Here is a 21,001-nt window from a genome sequence, read left to right on the forward strand (position 1 = left end):
TCAGTTCAATGTTTGAGTGGTAGCTCACCGTAACAAGCATGACAGCATCGGTCGGGCACGCCTCCTTCAGCTCACGCCGACGAGCAAACGCTGGTCCAATGTTGATCCTCGTCCTGCCTTTAATCCCATCACTTTTTCATTTCCTCTTATTGCTTTCCTCCAACAAAACCTTTTCTTTCTTATTTGTCTGTGCTGCTTCGGACATGACTATATTATCCGACGAACAAAGTTGGGCTCGCACATCCGAATGTAAGGAAGTGTGTGTGTTGGTGGAAGTGACGTATATGCCGTAAAGCAGTCGAATTTTGTAGTTCTTTTTTTTTCTCGGGTTACTACCCGAAACCCGAAGTTTAAAAATGATACAGACCCCATCAGGCTATGGCAGACGTGTCATTCAAAGTTACCTAGTGCTGCTTTAAGTGAAATTAACATTGACAAAGATAAATAAATGATTTATAAGTGCAGTTCATTATTAGTTCATGTTAACTAATGAACTTTATTGTAAAGTTTTTCCAAAAAAAATATTTACAGCCAGGTACAAATTGTGTTTTTGGTTTATATGGCTAATTTTGCCCTTCATGACAACTGTGAGGGGGTGATTTTTTTTGTATAACTTATTCGTTTAAATTATATAAAGCCTTAAAGTTCTGCATAATCAAGAGTATGGTCACATTGAGTGTGATATATGGATTGCTGTTTGTCTGCTGTTTGTAGTCATTAGGCTTGTTTGAGATTCGCCTTGCCTCGCCTGAAATAAAGGCGAGACTAGGCGGCTGCAGTGAGGGGAGGAGTGAAAAAAGTGCAAGCAAGCCGAAAAAGTTCACTCTTCTCGTAGTGGATCACACACCAGCGAGATCAGTTGCGGATATCGCGGGATTCACACTCGTGCGCTTTGTTGCTGATAAACTGGATGTAATTTAAAGGGTTACTTCAGCGATTAGCATATGGCTTTGTATCAGTAGAAACCCTGCAGAATATTCAAATTATTGTGCTTTCCCCCCTCATATCTCCCTGAGATAAGAGATTTATGCATTTTATTTCTGGAAAAATTCCTCCTATGATGCAAAATGACGATTTTTGCATCATAGGAGGAATGTTTGCCCAGAGGCTAAAGACTACAGCCAGCAGAGGGAGCCATTTCCGCATGTTTTGAATCCGCCATTGGGGGATGGGAGATAACACTCAGCTTGCAGGGACAGCTCAGCTTGCAGCTACAGGATCATTTAAACGGAGCTATAGTGAGCAATGTAAGTCTTTTAACTTCTCAAATTCATTTCTATGAAAGTTAAGCTTGCAAAGGCATGAACTGAAACGCGCCAGATTGAACTCGAGTTGTGAATGTATGCCGCGAGTGTAGTCGCGATTACCTCAGCTCTCATCACTCGTGCAGTTAGTGCTCAGTGCTGTGAGACTTGCGCGGTGACTCATTATATTGAACACACACGTTCAGTTTTTAATTGTAGTGTCTTCTCTAACTCAGTCACTGTAATGAAGTTGGTGGCATTGGGAATGGCCTCACAGGGCAGCGAAGCATTCTGGGAATTGTAGTCTTTCATCCCCATGGGACAAAAATAAATTTTCTGTCTTTTCTCAGTCTAGAAGACACCAAATTCAAAAATAATTTCATATTTCTACTGCATTGATGACCCAGTTTAAATACAGATTAATCTTCCCAGCGCTGAAGTACCCCTTTAAGTTCTGTTGCTTTCATATGAAAATAAATATTATGAACAAGACACCCAGAGTTTTGTTATTTATTTCCATTCGAAAGACCTGTTTATCAAGCATTTTTACTTTAATTAGGCTACATACATGTTTTTATATATTTTAAAAATATGACAACAAGCATAACCCACAGAGAGATCGCACTGTCCGAGAAAATTCACACATAATTTATACACATAAAAACATAAAATCAGAGTTTTAAAATCAAACATTTAAAAAAAGAACCATACATCACGGTTGTTTAAACCAATGAGCATTAAGCTGTGTCATCAAGGCAGTTTCCCATCGTGCTTCGGACACATTTCTAACCGGCATGCATGGTTCTGCGCAGATTTTGCTCATCTCAAACAAGCCCTAATGACTACAGACAGCAGACAAACAGCAATCCATATATCACACTCAATGTGACCACACCCTTAATTATGCAGAACTTTAAGGCTTTATATAATTTAAACGAATAAGTTATAAAAAAAATAAAATTAAAAAAAAATCACCCCCTCACAGTTGTCATGAAGGGCAAAATTAGCCATATAAACCAAAAACACAATTTGTACCTGGCTGTAAATAAAAAAAATTTAAAACACTTTACAATAAAGTTCATTAGTTAACATAACTAATAATGAACTGCACTTATAAATCATTTATAAATATCATTTATTATCTTTGTCAATGTTAATTTAAACTTTTACTAAAAGGCTACTTTATTAAAATCTTGCTAACATCAGTTAATACACTTTGAACTTAAATGAACAAACAGCTGGAGTTTTATAAACTAACATTAACAAAGATTAACAAATACAACAAATGTATTGCTCACCGTTAGTTCATGATAGTTAATACAGTAACTACTGTTAACAAATGAGACCTTATTGTAAAGTGTTACCTTTTTTCTGCTTAAAGTTGGGCATTTTAACATGGTACTGAATGAGATTCTGCTCCCTTTTGGAGCCTGGCTCTAGAGGCCAGTCGCAGTGTAAGTCACTTTCGTATTGGCTTCAAGATAAACTTTTTGGGAGCTCGCAGAGCTTGCCGCAACTTGGTTTTTACATTAAGTTAAGCCTTATGTTACTGAAAATCGCATGGGGTGAAGATGATATTCACAGAGATGAACTGGAGTGGTTTACATTTGTCTCACCAGCTGCTTGAAGAGTTGCTACCACTCCTCCAGCTGCGACCTCTCCTCCGTTAGCCACGGCAGCAGCTGACATCATACCGGAGGCAATGGAACCTGCAGTAATTCCACCTGCGGTGAAACCGGCCGCTGCTAGAACAGCTGGAGCTGCTGCCACTGCTGCGACTATTGGTTCAGACGGATACAAATTTAAAAGCCACTTGAACAGTTAGCCTATTACTAACATTGCAACAATTAAGATCATGTCATCGAGTAAACCGAGATTTTTACCTGCTCCTGTTTACCTGCTAATTTTGCCCTTCATGACAACTGTGAGGGGGTGATTTTTTTTGTATAACTTATTCGTTTAAATTATATAAAGCCTTAAATTCTGCATAATCAAGAGTGTGGTCACATTGAGTGTGATATATGGATTGCTGTTTGTCTGCTGTTTGTAGTCATTAGGCTTGTTTGAGATTCGCCTTGCCTCGCCTGAAATAAAGGCGAGACTAGGCGGCTGCAGTGAGGGGAGGAGTGAAAAAAGTGCAAGCAAGCCGGACAGTTCACTCTTCTCGTGGTGGATCACACACCAGCGAGATCAGTTGCGGATATCGCGGGATTCACACTCGTGCGCTTTGTTGCTGATAAACTGGATGTAATTTAAGTTCTGTTGCTTTCATATGAAAATAAATATTATGAACAAGACACCCAGAGTTTTGTTATTTATTTCCATTCGAAAGACCTGTTTATCAAGCATTTTTACTTTAATTAGGCTACATACATGTTTTTATATATTTTAAAAATATGACAACAAGCATAACCCACAGAGAGATCGCACTGTCCGAGAAAATTCACACATAATTTATACACATAAAAACATAAAATCAGAGTTTTAAAATCAAACATTTAAAAAAAGAACCATACATCACGGTTGTTTAAACCAATGAGCATTAAGCTGTGTCATCAAGTCGTTTCCCATCGTGCTTCGGACACATTTCTAACCGGCATGCATCTCGCGCTGATCACCGGTGATCGCCCAGCTAACAGGGAACGTTCTCAGAACGTTGGCTAACGTTCTTTGAAAGTTCTCTCAACGTTATCAAAAAACGTTCTCGCAGTACAGCAAATCACGATGCAACACATAGTAGATGAAACAGTTACTGCTGCAATAATAAAAGTATTATATTTATATTAAAGCCTAAGTTAGCTATTATATTTAACTATATGAGTAATATAGCATTTTTAGTTAACTATATGATTAAAATGCTTTTTATAGCAGCAGTATAATAACACTCCACAAAAATGAACTTTAACATCTGTTTATTCAACTATTAGTGTATTAAAGATATTAAAGCACATTTTTGGAGAGTGTTATGCAGCAGTTCCTTACTTTTGGAAAAAGAAAATCCATAATACTATAATAACTAATGAGCACTCAAGAGAACTTAAGATTCACCTGTGGCTCCTGAACTGCATATAAGTGGGCCACCTATAGCTCCAGCCACAGTTCCCCCTATGGCACCTATAACAGCTTTAGCTGCGATAGGGATTCCAGCGGCACCTAAGAAAACAAAATTATTTCAGGACCAGTCACTCAAAAGGAGCATTAAGCTGAAGCTATTGGATCACTAATTAATGGCTTTTGTCTAGAAACTACAACAAAAGAAATCTGATTATTACATAAAGAGTTCTTCATCTTTTTCTCATCTAAATTCAATAAAATAAAATCTAAAATAACAGAGTTAGTTAATCAATGATACAATAATTCTAAATTATGTTTTATTAGTTCAGGGTTCTATTAGACTCGTGTATAGCCAGACCTTCAGCCAGCGGTCCGTGGCCGTGTCGTCTAAGGTTGAGACTAGGGTTCTATAGGCTACAGGAAAAACCTGAACACCAACACGATCAAATAAATGAACATGGCTGCCTGCTAATATGCCATGCATTATACTAATATAACAAGATGGCTTAATGTTTAAGGGAAATGTCACATCCGCGGGAGGAAATGTGTGCAACAAAAACATTTGTGGTTTGTATACCAATTGCCTCATAGCCTATCAGTGTTGTCTGAAAACACTTTCATGGAAATTGACTCAAGTAGATGTTTAAGTAGTTCGGTAGTCAGTAGCTCAAAAATACTAAAAGTAGCCTACCTGACATTAAATCTACAAATAAATGTGAAAGGATTTGGAACTTACAACTGGTAGTACGAATGGAAACCTTTGCTAAGTGGCGGGCTGCTGGAGAGTTAATGGGATAGTTCAATGGAAAATGAAACGGACATTTAGCCTACTCACATGTCATTGTGTTGCTGCCTGCATTAACACACAAATGTGTAAGAAATGCAGAGGCGTTGAATTATTAGAAAAATAATGCACACCTGAGGTAGTAATGCAGGCTTGTCTGTGAATTATTCACTTACTAAGGTTACCACACCTCAAAACATGATGTATTTCAAGATATTTGTCAGGTTTTGTCCTTATAAGGTTAGCCTGACGTGGTCATACTCAATTCTAGTCAGAATATGAGTCTGACGCTAGGTACTAGTCCCAATCAATATTTTAAGATGGCAAAATTGTCCCCACCAATATTTTAGCAAACTCCTTCGTGCTGCTATATGGATCGATTCCGTATCTTCCCGTATTTACAAGCAAAATGACGCGTTCCGCCGTATCAAACCAATACGCGACGCGATGCACAAGATTGGGTTTTAGCAGCTTTGCTGCCATAGCGACGGAGTCTCGAGAACATGCGCTGGAAACTTGCGCGCTTTTTTAAAAACATGTCGAGCTCGCGTCCACCGTTTAAACGCAAGAGGATTTCCAGATATAGGGCTGAATAGAAAAAAAGGTATCAGTGAGTCTGTCCAGTAACTTACGATGAACCTAAGAAAAAACTGCAACCTTTGCAGAGAAGCATTTCAGTGTCTCAGACTGTCTGACTGAAAGCAGCAGCGATGACGGACACATCCGTGCTTCTAGGTAGGCCATTTAATGGATAATATATTAATATAATATTCCATACATTACCAAAGCTTGGCAGACTTATTTTTCTAGACATTAGACCGGTTAATTAATAGATTATAGCCTAATTAATGTTATTAATTTATAATTTAGCTATAGGCTATATTAATAATAAATAATCCTGTCATATAAAGTTTGACATTTAAAAAAATATTTAGATAAAAATGTGACAAATAATTGCATAATAATATAGTCATAATAGTAAATTAATAAAGAAAATTTAATTTAATGTTTGAATTTCAGAACATTTTTTTCAGTAAAGTGGTTACTGGTGCAAAATGACTGCTTAAAGAGACAGTGCACCCAAAAATGAAAAATCTGTCAATTTCCTTTTTAAACCTGTATAAATTTCTTTGTTATGTTGAATTCCTACCATGGAAGTAAATGGTTCCCCCAAAGCAGCCTGGTTACAAACTTCCTTTAAAATCTTCTTTTGTGTTCAGCAGAACAAAGAAACTCGTACAGGTTTGGAACATCATGAGGGCGAGTAAATGATGACAGGATTTTTATTCTTTTGTGAGCCATCCCTTTAAAGTGCACCAATATAGGCTATTAAAGAGTTCTTTAGAAATAAATACAATAATCAAATGTAAAATAATATAAAATGTGTTCTGTTGCAAGTTTGCATAGGCCTACTTGATTCCATGTTTATTGTTGAGCTGTTGTCATTGTTTGATTGTCACTCTTATCACTACTATCACTCTTTAAATGCCAAGTTCATAAATGATTTTCAAAAACTGATTCAAAACTGGTTTGGAAAAAAAAACTTACAAACAAAATAACTTATTTTCAATATAAAAGGTGATTGTGCATGATTATATAGCATTATGGCTTTAAAATAAAAAAATGTGGTTATAATGGAAGTCAATGGGGCAAAAACAGCCACAAACAGTAAATGAGGGAGAAACAAAAACTGATCCTGTACAAAAACTAACAATGCATCAAATCTAAAGTTGTTACTAATCTTTGACATGCTCAATGATGTGATGAGGTTAAAAAAAAATCCAGTCCACAATCATTTTTTTTATATTGAAAATAAGTTATTTTGTGTGCATGTTGTGTTTTTTTTCCAAATCAGTTTTAAAAATAATTTATTAACTTGACAATTAAAGAGTATTTTGTCTTTTATTATTATTATGGTACTGGATTGGGCTGAAAAGCCTCATCAATTAATAATCGTTCATTCCTAAACTATGGTGCATTTCCATACTCAGTAATAAATAATAGACTATATAATCTGGGCAAACCTGGTGGCATGTCCCCACCAAAGCTGAGACCAAACCTACGCCCTTGCTGAAACTGCTCCATTGGGCTGTTATTATGGGGTGTGTTTCAACCAAACCAGGAAAGACATCATTTGGATAGACCTACAACCAGGGGCGTAGCAAGCTTATCAAAAGTGTGGGGGATGGATCTGGCCCGTAGCCAGCCTAATGAAAAATGTCCTTTTTATGATATGAAAAAGTGGACCTTTTTCATATCATATTTACTACAATGTCCTCAAATTACTAACCATGATCATGTACCACCTTTTTCAGTCCAAACAAAGTTTGAATCACAAATTCTCGTGACTGAACTATACGCTAACATGTGTGTTGTTTCATGTTGTGAAACATGACGTTTTAAAGAAGTCACAAAATCTACGTTTGTAGGATCACAAGCTTAAAAAATAGTCAGGAAAAAAAGGTGCTTTAATTACACTCTAGGTAGTAGGGGGGTTCGGGGGCATGCTTGAAAAAAATTTGATTTCTCTGATCTACATATGAGCATTTTAAGATGTTTGAATTATGAGCAATGGCTTTAAAACTAAGTCAGTGGGTAGTAAATTATTTATTAAATTCCTGCTCTCTCATCTCCATCAATTCTCAATTCTTTTCACCCCATTTTTTTTATCCTCAAATGGCGAAACACTCTAATTTTTTGAGCAATATAACGTCAGATTGCTAATGCGCCGCCCACGACTGTTGAATTACTGTCCCATATTAGCATATTTCCCCCCTCGGCCAGTTGTATGCTGTCTGCCAAGGCAGCACTGCACCTGTCTTGTGTCTACATGCCCCACAGACGAGAGGGGTGGGGTGAGCAGTAGCGCATTATCATTTAAAGAGACATGCACCTAAATGGGTCGTTTTGAGGGGGTAAAAAGGCGCCATTGTTAAATAATGGCTCTGATATCTTGGGTTTCTAGTCTGTGCGTAGTAGCAATTTAGAGCCCAAGTCTGTGCAGTAGTAAACGTGAGGATATCAAGAACCCCCCCCCCCCCCCCCCCAACACACACACACACACACACTCCCACCATATCAACAACTTATTGTGATATAAACAATTATGGAAATGTAGAGATTAAAGTTAAAGCTCCAAACCTCCCGAGGTTCCTGATAAATGTCCATTAGTGCCTCAGTGACTACTTCACTCAGAGAAGCTGTCCATCTCAGCTGTCAATCATAACGTCACACCACCGTTTTTATAGCTTAAAATAACTAACTAAAACCAAAGAAGGAACACTTGAACTAACATCAGCATGACAAAAATAATAATAAAAAAAACTGCTCCAAATTGGACTATACTATAAAGTCATAGACTAAAATTGTTTTTTGATGTAGTGTCCGTGATGTCACCCATACGTTTCTGAAGAGAGTTAATAGGCTTGTTTGAGATGCGCCTTGCCTCGCCTGAAATAAAGGCGAGACTAGGCGGCTGCAGTGAGGGGAGGAGTGAAAAAAGTGCAGGAGAGCCGGACAGTTCTCTCTGTCTGATATCATGATATCAGAGTTTTGAAATCAAATATTTAAAAAAATCCACCTTACATCATGGTTGTAAGCATTAAGCTGTGTCGTCAGCAAGTCGTTTCCCATCATGCTTTTGCTCAGCGCAGTCGGTGGAGAGCAACTGCGCTCGACTGCAGAATCCGATACATCCGCCTGGCCATCGGCGGCCTTTGTTGACATACGTCGGACAAAGTTGAAATTAACATTGACAAAGATAAATAAATGATTTATAAGTGCAGTTCTTTATTAGTTCATGTTAACTAATAAACTTTATTGTAAAGTGTTTCCAAAAAAAATATTTACAGCCAGGTACAAATTGTGTTTTTGGTTTATATGGCTAATTTTGCCCTTCATGACAACTGTGAGGGGGTGATTTTTTTTGTATAACTTATTCGTTTAAATTATATAAAGCCTTAAAGTTCTGCATAATCGAGTGTGGTCACATTGAGTGTGATATATGGATTGCTGTTTGTCTGCTGTTTGTAGTCATTAGGCTTGTTTGAGATTCGCCTTGCCTCGCCTGAAATAAAGGCGAGACTAGGCGGCTGCAGTGAGGGGAGGAGTGAAAAAAGTGCAAGCAAGCCGGACAGTTCACTCTTCTCGTAGTGGATCACACACCAGCGAGATCAGTTGCGGATATCGCGGGATTCACACTCGTGCGCTTTGTTGCTGATAAACTGGATGTAATTTAAGTTCTGTTGCTTTCATATGAAAATAAATATTATGAACAAGACACCCAGAGTTTTGTTATTTATTTCCATTCGAAAGACCTGTTTATCAAGCATTTTTACTTTAATTAGGCTACATACATGTTTTTATATATTTTAAAAATATGACAACAAGCATAACCCACAGAGAGATCGCACTGTCCGAGAAAATTCACACATAATTTATACACATAAAAACATAAAATCAGAGTTTTAAAATCAAACATTTAAAAAAAGAACCATACATCACGGTTGTTTAAACCAATGAGCATTAAGCTGTGTCATCAAGGCAGTTTCCCATCGTGCTTCGGACACATTTCTAACCGGCATGCATGGTTCTGCGCAGATTTTGCTCATCTCAAACAAGCCCTAATGACTACAGACAGCAGACAAACAGCAATCCATATATCACACTCAATGTGACCACACCCTTAATTATGCAGAACTTTAAGGCTTTATATAATTTAAACGAATAAGTTATAAAAAAAAAAAAAAAAAAAAAAAAAATCACCCCCTCACAGTTGTCATGAAGGGCAAAATTAGCATATAAACCAAAAACACAATTTGTACCTGGCTGTAAATAAAAAAATTTGGAAACACTTTACAATAAAGTTCATTAGTTAACATGAACTAATAATGAACTGCACTTATAAATCATTTATTTATCTTTGTCAATGTTAATTTCAACTTTTATTAAAAGGCTTTGAACTTACATGAACAAACAGCTGGAGTTTTATAAGCTAACATTAACAAAGATTAACAAATACAACAAATGTATTGCTCACGGTTAGTTCATGATAGTTAATACAGTAACTACTGTTAACAAATGAGACCTTATTGTAAAGTGTTACCTTTTTTCTGCTTAAAGTTGGGCATTTTAACATGGTACTGAATGAGATTCTGCTCCCTTTTGGAGCCTGTCTCTAGGCCAGTCGCAGTGTAAGTCACTTTCGTATTGGCTTCAAGATAAACTTTTTGGGAGCTCGCAGAGCTTGCCGCAACTTGGTTTTTACATTAAGTTAAGCCTTATGTTACTGAAAATCGCATGGGGTGAAGATGATATTCACAGAGATGAACTGGAGAGGTTTACATTTGTCTCACCAGCTGCTTGAAGAGTTGCTACTACGCCTCCAGCTGCGACCCCTCCTCCGTTAGCCACGGCAGCAGCTGACATCATACCGGAGGCAATGGAACCTGCAGTAATTCCACCTGCGGTGAAACCGGCCGCTGCTAGAACAGCTGGTGCTGCTGCCACTGCTGCGACTATTGGTTCAGACGGATACAAATTTAAAAGCCACTTGAACAGCCTATTACTAACATTTGTGTTGCAACAGTTAAGATCATGTCATCGAGTAAACCGAGATTTTTACCTGCTCCTGTTCCAGCTGCAATAATTGTACCTTATAAGAAAACAAACATTAATAACTGTGACTGATGAATAATAGGCTAAAAATTCTGCAGTATCTGCAGGTATGCTACTTACAGGGATCCATCTTAAGTTAGCTGAGCCTGGGACGCTCTTGAACTGACTACTTGTGTGAGAGAGGTTGAGTTTAAAAGCCTCGGGTGTGTCCTTTTCAGGAAACGAAACTCATCTAGCCTATAGATTTATAGCCTAGAGTTAAGCGAACATTTAAAATAACACATTATTAAAGTATTACAAACTTGGTGCCTCATTTGAACAGCAAGCAGCCACACAAACAAATCACAGGATTGAAATTTATATTTTTATTCAGTAGGAAGAAAACATAATTGAAATGTTGGCTAAACGTAGTGCAATAAATTGGCTCCGTGTGAACGTGAAGCTCTGCACATGACTCGCCACACAAACCTCAGAGGGCAATCCTCTTTATGATAGTTTTATTTTATCCTCTTTTTAATAATCACTTCATTAACCGGTGTCGATGCAGCTGCAACAGAATCACCATCAGACAAATAGCATGTCAATTTATTCTGCACAACATAATCCGGCACTGGGTGTGTGAACTTTGTGGAAATCTTTAATTTCTGTGCCATTATAGCTACATATGAGCAGGGCCTAATATTAACACTTGTTAAGCACCATATGCAAGTAAAAATCTTTTTGGCGAGTATAAAACAGTGTCAATTGCCAGATAGTTTTATGAATTCTAGCAATGTAGTGTTGTGAGAACATGAACGACACTCGGGACAGTTTTCAATCTTAAAATATTTCAGAACAAAAAGACGCAAAAGGGAACTTAATTCGTTACTTGCTGTGTAGAAATTGAATTTGCCTAAACAAATGAAGTACTCCCACATCTGCATCTCAGACAGTGAATACTGAATTGAACTTTTCATGTCTTGAAAATTAAATTTGAAAAATGCCCTTATTGGCAACTATGCATTGATGTCACTTTCCTGCCGGAACGCGCCCCCCAGCTGGACTGAGTGGCAAAAGCACTGCTGAATCCTGGATTTAAGTGATGTTTTATTTACAAATTTCAGGAGATGCACGTTCAGACAACTAAACTTTATTAACTTTAACTGATTCCTCAACCGCATGGTAGACCTTACTTTGAGTGTGGAGACCAAACAATAAAAATATGATAAAATACAATAAAAATACATAAACACCTGTTTGCCATAATTTTCCAGATGTGTACGTGACTTCTGAGAGTGGATTATGAGGATGTCCATTGGGATATTTTATTGTTTTCATCAAGCAGACATAGTAAAAATAAAATAAAAAATACTATACAATAATAATATTACTCACACCAACACAGGCATAACATTATGACCACTGACAGGTGAAATGAATAACACTGATTATCTCTTCATCACGGCACTTATTTGTGGGTGGGATATATTAGGCAGCAAGTGAACATTTTGTCCTCAGAGTTGATGTGTTAGAAGCAGGAAAAATGGGCATATGTAGCAAGCAATGATTTGAGCGAGTTTGAAGGGCAAAGTTGTGTTGGCTAGAGAACTGGGTCAGAGTATCTCCAAACCTGCAGCTATTGTGGGGTGTTCCCCCAATACCACTGGCAGTGGTTCATCTGATCCTCATACTGTGATCCTCAGCATGTGTGTAAAGTGTGAGCTCAACGTGAGTTCATCTGATCCTCATACTGTGATCCTGAGCATGTGTGTAAAGCGTGAGCTCAACGTGAATTCATCTGATCCTCATGTGATCCTCAGCATGTGTGTAAAGCGTGAGCTCAACGCGAATTCATCTGATCCTCATACTGTGATCCTCAGCATGTGTGTAAAGCGTGAGCTCATTGTGGATGCTTCACACTCCGGTCCAGTTGGCGGTGTTAAACGCACCATCCAAGCTGGTCTTCCAACCACCATAAAACATGTAAAGAAGAAGAAAAAGTTGTGCATGGTAATAGCTGTGTCCCAAAGTGAAGGGTGCGCACTTCGAAGGCCAGACCAGGCCACGCCTTCAAAGTGCACGAAGTGCACGAAGTGCACGAAGGGCGAACCGAGGGACAGGGTTGCCAGGTCTGAATAATAAAACCCCTCCAATTGTTATTCAAAAGTATCGGAATCACAGCCAGAATGGGCCAAAATATCCCAAAATGCGGGGCGCGGGCAGTAGACATATTGCTTAAGTAAAGACAACTTAACCTGTGGACTATAGGCTACAAACACCCCAACAGTAGCCTAAATGCAACCCCATTCCAGACTTGGCAACAATGAACCAAAGCGCCGTTAATGGAGCAGGTTCTGACAACTGACAGCGGACGTTCGTGAGGAGATTTAAAAAGAGAAATATATATATATATATATATATATATATATATATATATATATATATATATATATATATATATATATATATATATATATATATATATATATATATATATATATATATATATACTTTTTTTGAGCTTTCTATTGGGTTTTGACATGCTTCAAAGCCTGCGACGATGGGCTGGACCATAAGCATGTAAATCTGTAGCCGGTTAAATATTGTCAAATTGCAAATATTAGTTAGGTTATTTCTTATGTTAAATGTAACTGTTACAATATATTTTAAACATTTAGCCTATATACGTCCATTTTTTTTTTTTTTTATGGCATGCCATGCAGCCGTCGACCGATTCGGCCCCGCAAAGCTGCGGACAGTGGAAATATGCACTCATCCCAGAAGATGATGTCCCGCTCAGGCCTTACCAGAGTCTCTATTGTGCATTATTCCCCATCCCGGTCCAGCTCCAGCTTCTCCCGCTCAGCGCAATGAAAGAGTAGAAAAGGGTTTTCTTCTGGTTTGGCTGATAATAAAAATTTGTTGTTTCTAATGTTAAACTTAAGTTATTTTATTGGTCTATAAATAGGCTATAGTTGTAAAAAGCCTACGTAGGCTAATAGACCAATTTATTTTCATTTACACATTTTAAATTACATGACAAGAAAATATATGTATAAACATAAATGTGTTTAATGTAGCTACAAATTATAACGTGCATTACAAAAATAAACAATAGCTAGGCTATAGAAAAACCACTTCTCTTTAATTTAGCCTACGTTTGAAGTTAACGAAAATGAACAATAGACAGCAGTTCGTTTAATTTACAAATAACTTGCATAAAAAATAATAAGCCATTTAAATTGTTCTGTGTCGGCCACGCATTCAGCCTTTGGAGGATAGATGTTTCGTTGACCGTCGTCAGTGAACATTCATTCATTCATTCATTCATTCATATATATATATATATATATATATATATATATATATATATATATATATATATATATATATATATAGGCTATATATATATATATATATATATATATATATATATATATATATATATATATATATATATATATATATATATATATATATATATATATAAACTTTATTTTAGCATCTAAGTCAGCAGTTTTCGTTTGTTTGTATTTTTTCTTATAATTCTGAGTGACAGATGTCACATTTGATTTAGCCTATTTTTCTGTGATATTTGTTTTAGTTACGGTGTTGACATAGGCTACAGCCTAGGCTGTAAGAAAAATAGGATTTGACTGCGGACCAGTCAAATCCTGTAGTCACCAGTGTGCTGTGAATTCTGGGATAGGGAAGGCTGCGAAGTTATGGGAAGGTCCCATCTGCTGTAGCCTACCCTTCCTTTGCCTGAGAACCGAAGGGCGCATTTTGAAGTCGCTCATGAATTGCGGCAGCCTTCGTCGCACCGCTGTGACGCAATCGCACTTCAAATGCGGCCTTCAGAGGTGCAGCTCTCCCTTTGGGACAGCCTACGTAGTGCCACTGGCCCTCATTTATCAAAAGTGCGTACACCAAATTTCCAGCGTACACCTTGCGTACACCCAAACCCACGGTGACTGTCCCTGCGTCCCAATTCGCATACTATCCATCCTAAATAGTATACGAAAATAGAATTAGTATGTCCCAAATCGTAGTATGGTGAAAAGAGTATTCCAAAGATTCCCGGATGGTTTACTATTTCCGGTCCGAATTCACAGTATGGATCGATGGGCACTCAAACGGCTGATATTGCCCACAACCCATTGCGAGTTGGACGAGGATTCGATTAGAACTACAAACGCGGATAAAAAGCGTTAAAAAACTACAAACATGACGGATGTGCGAGTTCGACGGTTAAGTAGAGAAGTTTAGATAAAGGGGTTTGAGTGACCCTATCAATATTTAACCTGACAAAAATATATTTATTCAGTGTTGTCCACATTATATTTCACCTGCAGCAGCATTGTGAACTTTTGTAATGACATGTTTGGCCATTAACTTTTAAATGCATCATTATATTCAAACTGCAAACACATGAGGAGAGTCTCTGCATTAAAGACCCACAAATGGCAGATCAACGAGCGGCTACATTTCTCTCCGATACGGTAGGAGATTAAACTGAATGTGGAGGATTTGAACTGTGACGAATCTGACGATGATTGACAGGGCAGATAAACGGTGACGGGATGCACGTAACTAAGCGACAGAGTCCGTTAAAGATGGCGAAGTAGTCCCGAAGCTTGCATACTTTTCTGCTACACACTCAAAAGTATATACTTTTTCTTCACAAAAAGAGTACATACTTTTAGGACGTAGTATAATAGTATACAGTATATAGTAGGCGAATTGGGACGCAGCATTTGAGATTTATCAATATGGACGTTGGCGTACGGCACGCTCAAATCCTACGCCAGCTCAGGAGGTGGTGTACGCACGTTTGAGTTAGTGGGAAAATGCGCAGAAAAACAATTCCTAACACCACAAAACGCACTGACAAAGATATGCTATATTATGACCCACTGTTAAAAACCACAACGACAACATTCAGTGTTTATTTTGTGCAACATGAACGTCAATGTTTAATTTGTGTGACTTTACCAAAGCGTTTGATTTGTAGGCATATGTATTCCTCCAGTCGCGAGCCTGTGCGCTTTACCGGCGCGCCTGGCCCGGCAGCTGCGCACGGACTGGGACTAAAATAATTCAGACTGACAAAATAAAAAAATGACCTTCTTCTTTTAAATAATAATAAAATCAATAAAAACGACATTCTTCTTCTGAATAACAAGCGTCATTAAGAATAATAATCATAATAATAATAAGAATCTTACAAATTGTCATGTAATTATTAATGTGAATGAATGGTAGTACTCCACATCACATCATCATCACTATTGTACACCCCAATACATGTGCCGTGATACTAAATTAAATGCTAATTGTTTCAAAACGTGCTGTAAAATAATGCATTGTGATGGTAATTTATCATCCAAACAGCTATTTAAACTGCTGGAGTGCACTTATCAACCTCCACACTATTAAGATACTCGTAATTTGGGTCCATATTTTGTTTTTGTAGGTGCCTTTAATCCCACTCTTTAAACTCCCAAATAAAACCATTTCGGTTTTTTTTTCCCACTTCCCTGGTGATGGCCTCGATGGGCGCGTCTCAATCATCTCACTAGTTCAGTAGTCAGGGCACTGATCAGGGAGTCAGCCCATTGACTTATGTCCTAGTCAGTGCCCTGACTAGTGGACTAGTGAGATGATTGAGCGCGCCCGATCTCCACGTCGAAGAAGTTTCGCTTCTTTGCCGTCTTCTGTTTGTCCATGGCGTAAAATGAGGGCGTGGGAGAGGCGGAGACTTGAATATATAGGGGCGTGTTATTCTAATGACGATCGTTTTCAGCCGCCACATTTATTAAGGGCAAGTATTGCGTACACCTGGATTGCAGAGGTAGCCTACGCACTGCTTCATAAATCAGGCGGTGAGAGGGGTGTAAGCATAATCTTACGCCAACATATACACCAGTTTCTACGCAAGATTGATAAATGAGGGCCACTGTGACGTAATCGCACTTCAAATGCGGCCTTCAGAGGGTGCAGCCTTCACATTGGGACAGTCTTCGTAGTGCAGGTATGACGTAATCGCACTTCAAATGCGGCCTTCGAAGTGCGCGCACTTCACTTTGGGACACAGCTACAGAGTCCGGGAATCAACGTCACTGCGCGTTGCATTCTGGGCAGTCGCCGCCATGTTTTAGGTCACGCTCAGGAGCGTACAATGTTAACAAATATGAATCACTAGAGAAAAAAACGACTGTATTCATGTTAATACTTTTTAAGAACTGCTTGCACAGAATGAATGTACTAATATTTGAATCTCTTGCGTACATGAGCACTCAGTCGTAATGCCAGGTCATTGCACATATTCATCACATTTCATACAATCAAATCATACAGGCGTCTATCGCACCACACACAGGACAACACATTGATTTCTCTTTCACATTTTTTTTTAATATAGCCTAACAAAAAGTCTGTATCTGATATTTAAAATAATATTGCTTGATCTCAGCCAGTGGGCCATTTGTTTAATCAACATATATCATATCGCAATTCCATAGCGTAACGTTAAATCAGAAGGGATTCACTGATGTAGTGTCTGTGTCCTAAAGCCCATGAATAAGATCCAATGTGCTGTTTCCAGGAGGGAAAGCTAAACAATCACACTCAATTTGCGATTAGGTTTCCACTCCGGTCGTGAGTGCGATTATGGCAGTTAATGACACAACACACATTCACCATTGTAACTTTTTTTAGCTGAACTAGAAAAACGTCAGTTTCCTATACAACACAGTATCGACAGCGGCCTCCGTGACCTAAAGTCCCAAAATGCATTGTGTTGCTTACGTCATGGTCCCAGACTCTATTGTTACACCGCAGAAATGGTGAGTGGCCTATTTACATACTTTTAGATGTGCAATGTGGTCTGGTCTTTTTTTTTTTAGCAGAGTACTGCTCACACATGCTACATGTGCACCAGCCTTTTTACCTTCAGTAATCACACCAAAATTGCTAGCTGCAGCTAGTTTGCATATCAGTATTTGTGAATTGTTAAGCTGCAGCTTCAAGTCTCACAGGGAGTTTGTAGTTTGTAGGCCACACTCCCTCTCTCACCGTCTCGTTGCCCCGCCCTATCGTACATACAATTGTCCCAACAGTTATTCCGTTTTCAAGGTCTTATCCACGTCATTACATGCACGTTTCCATAATCACTTGTTGATTCTTTCACCCCGGAATTAGGCCAGTAGTGACCTTCTGTTACGGTACAGAGGCTACGGAGACAAGATGGGAAGTGATTCAGGTTTATTCACCACCAGCAAAGTAAACAGGTGATTCGGTGAATTACTTGACTGAAGTGCAGATATGCCGGTGATGGTTCGTTGGGTTGATACTCTGGGAATACTTGCAGGTGGCGGTTGTGAGGCTCAGGCGATGGACAATAGAGACACGGAAAACACACACACGCTGGACACAGGAAGACGCTGAAGATTAGGAAGTTGATACTGGAGATAGGTAAGTAACATCGAAGGAGTCCTTGAAGTAAGCAGAAGCAGGGCCGTTTCTAGCCTTTCTGGCACCCTAGGCAAGATTCATATGTTGCACCCCCCCCCCCCCCCATTTTTTTATTTTTTTAAAAAAAAATTTTACATTCTAACTTATAAAGCAAATATGACTTCCTTATTTCATGGACATATTGTACATGCATTAATCGAATAATGTAGCTAGGTTTATTATCACTGAGATCACAGAAAATTTTGATTTCTATGATCTACATATGTGTATTTTAAGATGTTCTGAAGGCCAAAAAATTAGATAACAAAAGCTTGAAAACCATGTCACTCGACGCCTCTGCGGATTGAAGAACACACTGACACAAAGACTAAAAGACGGGACGAAGCGGTAGCCGAAGCCTCGCGCCAGTTTCATATGTTTTAAAGGTTAATCACATATTTTTTAGGAGGGGCTGAGGCATAAGTTCATAAAAAAGGGCCTAGTGACGCCTATGGTTATGACAGTATTAGCCTACTTGATTTAAACAGCTATCTCTGATGTAATTTTTTTTTTATTCAAATGAACTGCTATATTCAGTGTAAAGTTTTGCTCAAAGTTATGATAGAGCCACCAGCTTAGTAGAGAACAAGTAACCAATAAGTAGGCTAACATACCTGTATATTTCGCTTTTTTTATATTTCCTCTTTTTTCTTTTTACGATACTGAGCCCCTGATGGCTTTGACCTTTTCATGATGATGAAACTAAAGCACGCTGTAACGAGTAGAAATGTGTGGCCCCTTTAAGAGTTGCGCGCGCTCCCTGCAAACGAAGTCTGCATTTTGTGTATGTGCGCACTGAGTCTTGTTGTGCTCCCATGTGTGGGGATTATTTTCTATTTTCTGTTGCTAACAGTCAGTTATTTTGTTTTATTAAGTAATGCTGTGGACGGAAAGGGAGTTTGTGATGAGAGTGCAGCGGGGAATAAAGTGCGATCTGTTTGATGTTAATCGCCTCCGTGTTTGCATCCACTCCAGTGAGCTATCCGCATTTTTCACTCGGACACAAGCGTTACAACGCCACGGATGACGACGTTCCCTGCCGCCCTCTACATGATCTCATTTCATTACAGCAGGGCCACTATCACCATGGCGACTTCACTCCAATAATTGCAACTAATCATAATGCCTTAAAATAGCAAAAGTACGAAATATTAATAATAATATATATCTGAAATACCTAAAAAAATCTTGTTGGGGCGGGGGCTCACTGGCGCCCCCCCAGCTGTTGGCGCCCTAGGCGACCGCCTAGTTTGCCTATGCCTAGAAACGGCACTGAGCAGAAGGGTTGGTACTTTTGTGCTCGGGCTTTTACAAACGAGACCGGACAGTGAATGAGTGCGTGTGTGTGCCTTTTGTGGTGCCGCTGATGATTGGGGTGATGATGAGCTGCAGGTGTGTGTGGTTAATACTTAGGTGAGAGCGTGCGCTGTGATTTGGTGACGTGGGAGCCTGGCGTGTCTGTGACACCTTCCAGATCTGGAGCAGGTGCCAGCTTGCCCAGAACAACAAGTCAACCCATCTCTTAGGATGCCCATTGTACACCATTCTCAACACTGATCTGTAACATAGAATATTGCGCACATACACAGATACACTGTCTTTCCGAGGTTGGAGCTGATTAAGCTCCAGTTCTAACCAGTTCTAACCAAAACATACTGATAACATGTGCTTTCTTTCAGTGAGAGGGACACACAATAGTAAGGCAACATTAATCTTGACTTTTTAGTGTTTCAGTAAAAGGAAATATAAAAGGAATAATGGCCCCACTTTATATTAGGTGGCCTTAAGTACTATGTACTTACATCAAAAAATAAGTACAATGTAAGTACTGTGTTCAAATTGTATTGCCAAACCCCTTTCCTGATACTGAGGTGGGATACGGGTAGAGTCAGGCACAGGTGTGGTAGTGTGGGTCAGTTTAAGGGTATAGTTAGGTTTAAGGGAAGTGCCAACTGTGTAATTACAAAAGTAACTTCAGAAATTAATTACAGACGTAATTACATGAAGGTATTTAAAAGAAAAGTAATTACAATGTAAAAACATGTATGTACACAAATTATATCAAATTATTAATTAAAATGTTAGTACATAGTAATCAAGGCCACCTAATATAAAGTGGGTCCAATCATTATAATAATATAGGAAAATAAATTATTGATTAAGGTTTTGTTTGATATACATATATAGATATATAAAGGTACTTTGGGTTTGGGCCAAAATTTAGAGCCCAGAGCCAGAAAAAATATGCATTAAGAGCCAAGGGGTGAAAACAATTTGAAGATCAAGGTAAATTCATTTACTTACTTAATTTGTCTTCCGGGAAACATGCAAGTAGCTTGTCTTCTGTGTTTCGCGGCATTCACTCTGAAACTCAATGCTGCCATCTGGTCTATTGCCACTCAGAGGGCGTAACCGTAGCAACTGCGACCGGCGGTAACATCATGTGCATACCCTCTATTAAAATGTTGAATGTAAGTTGCGTTCACAATTATAGCTAAAATATGGCATATCTCTCTCTGATGGGGATCATGGGAGCCTATATTCTTTCATCAAAACAATAGGTTACTATCGTAACCCCGGTTCTCTGAAACATCGAGTGGAGAGATCCACTTATGGGAAGGGCATCCGTACCTGACCTCTGCAGAAGCATCCAATTGCACCAAGTCTGACAAGACAGGCAGGAGCGCGCAGCCAATGCCCAGTAAGGCCCCACCCCTTACCAGCGGGCATATATGGGCTGCATACGCTACTGTACATCAGTAAGTATATTCGCTTCTCGTGCGGTAAGCGGGGCAACGCTGGTGGATCT

General features: G+C 38.7%; 1 protein-coding gene across 3 annotated transcripts in view; it reads right to left on the reverse strand.

Moving 5' to 3' along the window:
- The window catches only part of LOC137045001 (interferon alpha-inducible protein 27-like protein 2A), a 42,354-nt gene that overhangs the window by 2,989 nt on the left and 18,364 nt on the right, over positions 1 to 21,001 (reverse strand). Inside the window, exons 1-5 of one of the 3 annotated variants that reach the window (XM_067421421.1) lie at positions 10,819 to 11,052; positions 10,706 to 10,735; positions 10,437 to 10,598; positions 4,293 to 4,397; positions 2,861 to 3,022 (exon numbers count right to left, since the gene is read on the reverse strand). In XM_067421421.1, the coding sequence (XP_067277522.1) occupies positions 2,861 to 3,022; positions 4,293 to 4,397; positions 10,437 to 10,598; positions 10,706 to 10,735; positions 10,819 to 10,828 (469 nt within the window). In that variant the 5' untranslated portion in view covers positions 10,829 to 11,052. Of the gene's footprint in view, positions 1 to 2,860; positions 3,023 to 4,292; positions 4,398 to 10,436; positions 10,599 to 10,705; positions 10,736 to 10,818; positions 11,053 to 21,001 lie in introns of those variants that run through there. The other 2 variants (XM_067421422.1, XM_067421420.1) reach the window with 2 other exon arrangements.

Source organism: Pseudorasbora parva, chromosome 17 (assembly GCF_024679245.1).
Source record: "Pseudorasbora parva isolate DD20220531a chromosome 17, ASM2467924v1, whole genome shotgun sequence".
NCBI classification, from domain to species: domain Eukaryota; kingdom Metazoa; phylum Chordata; class Actinopteri; order Cypriniformes; family Gobionidae; genus Pseudorasbora; species Pseudorasbora parva.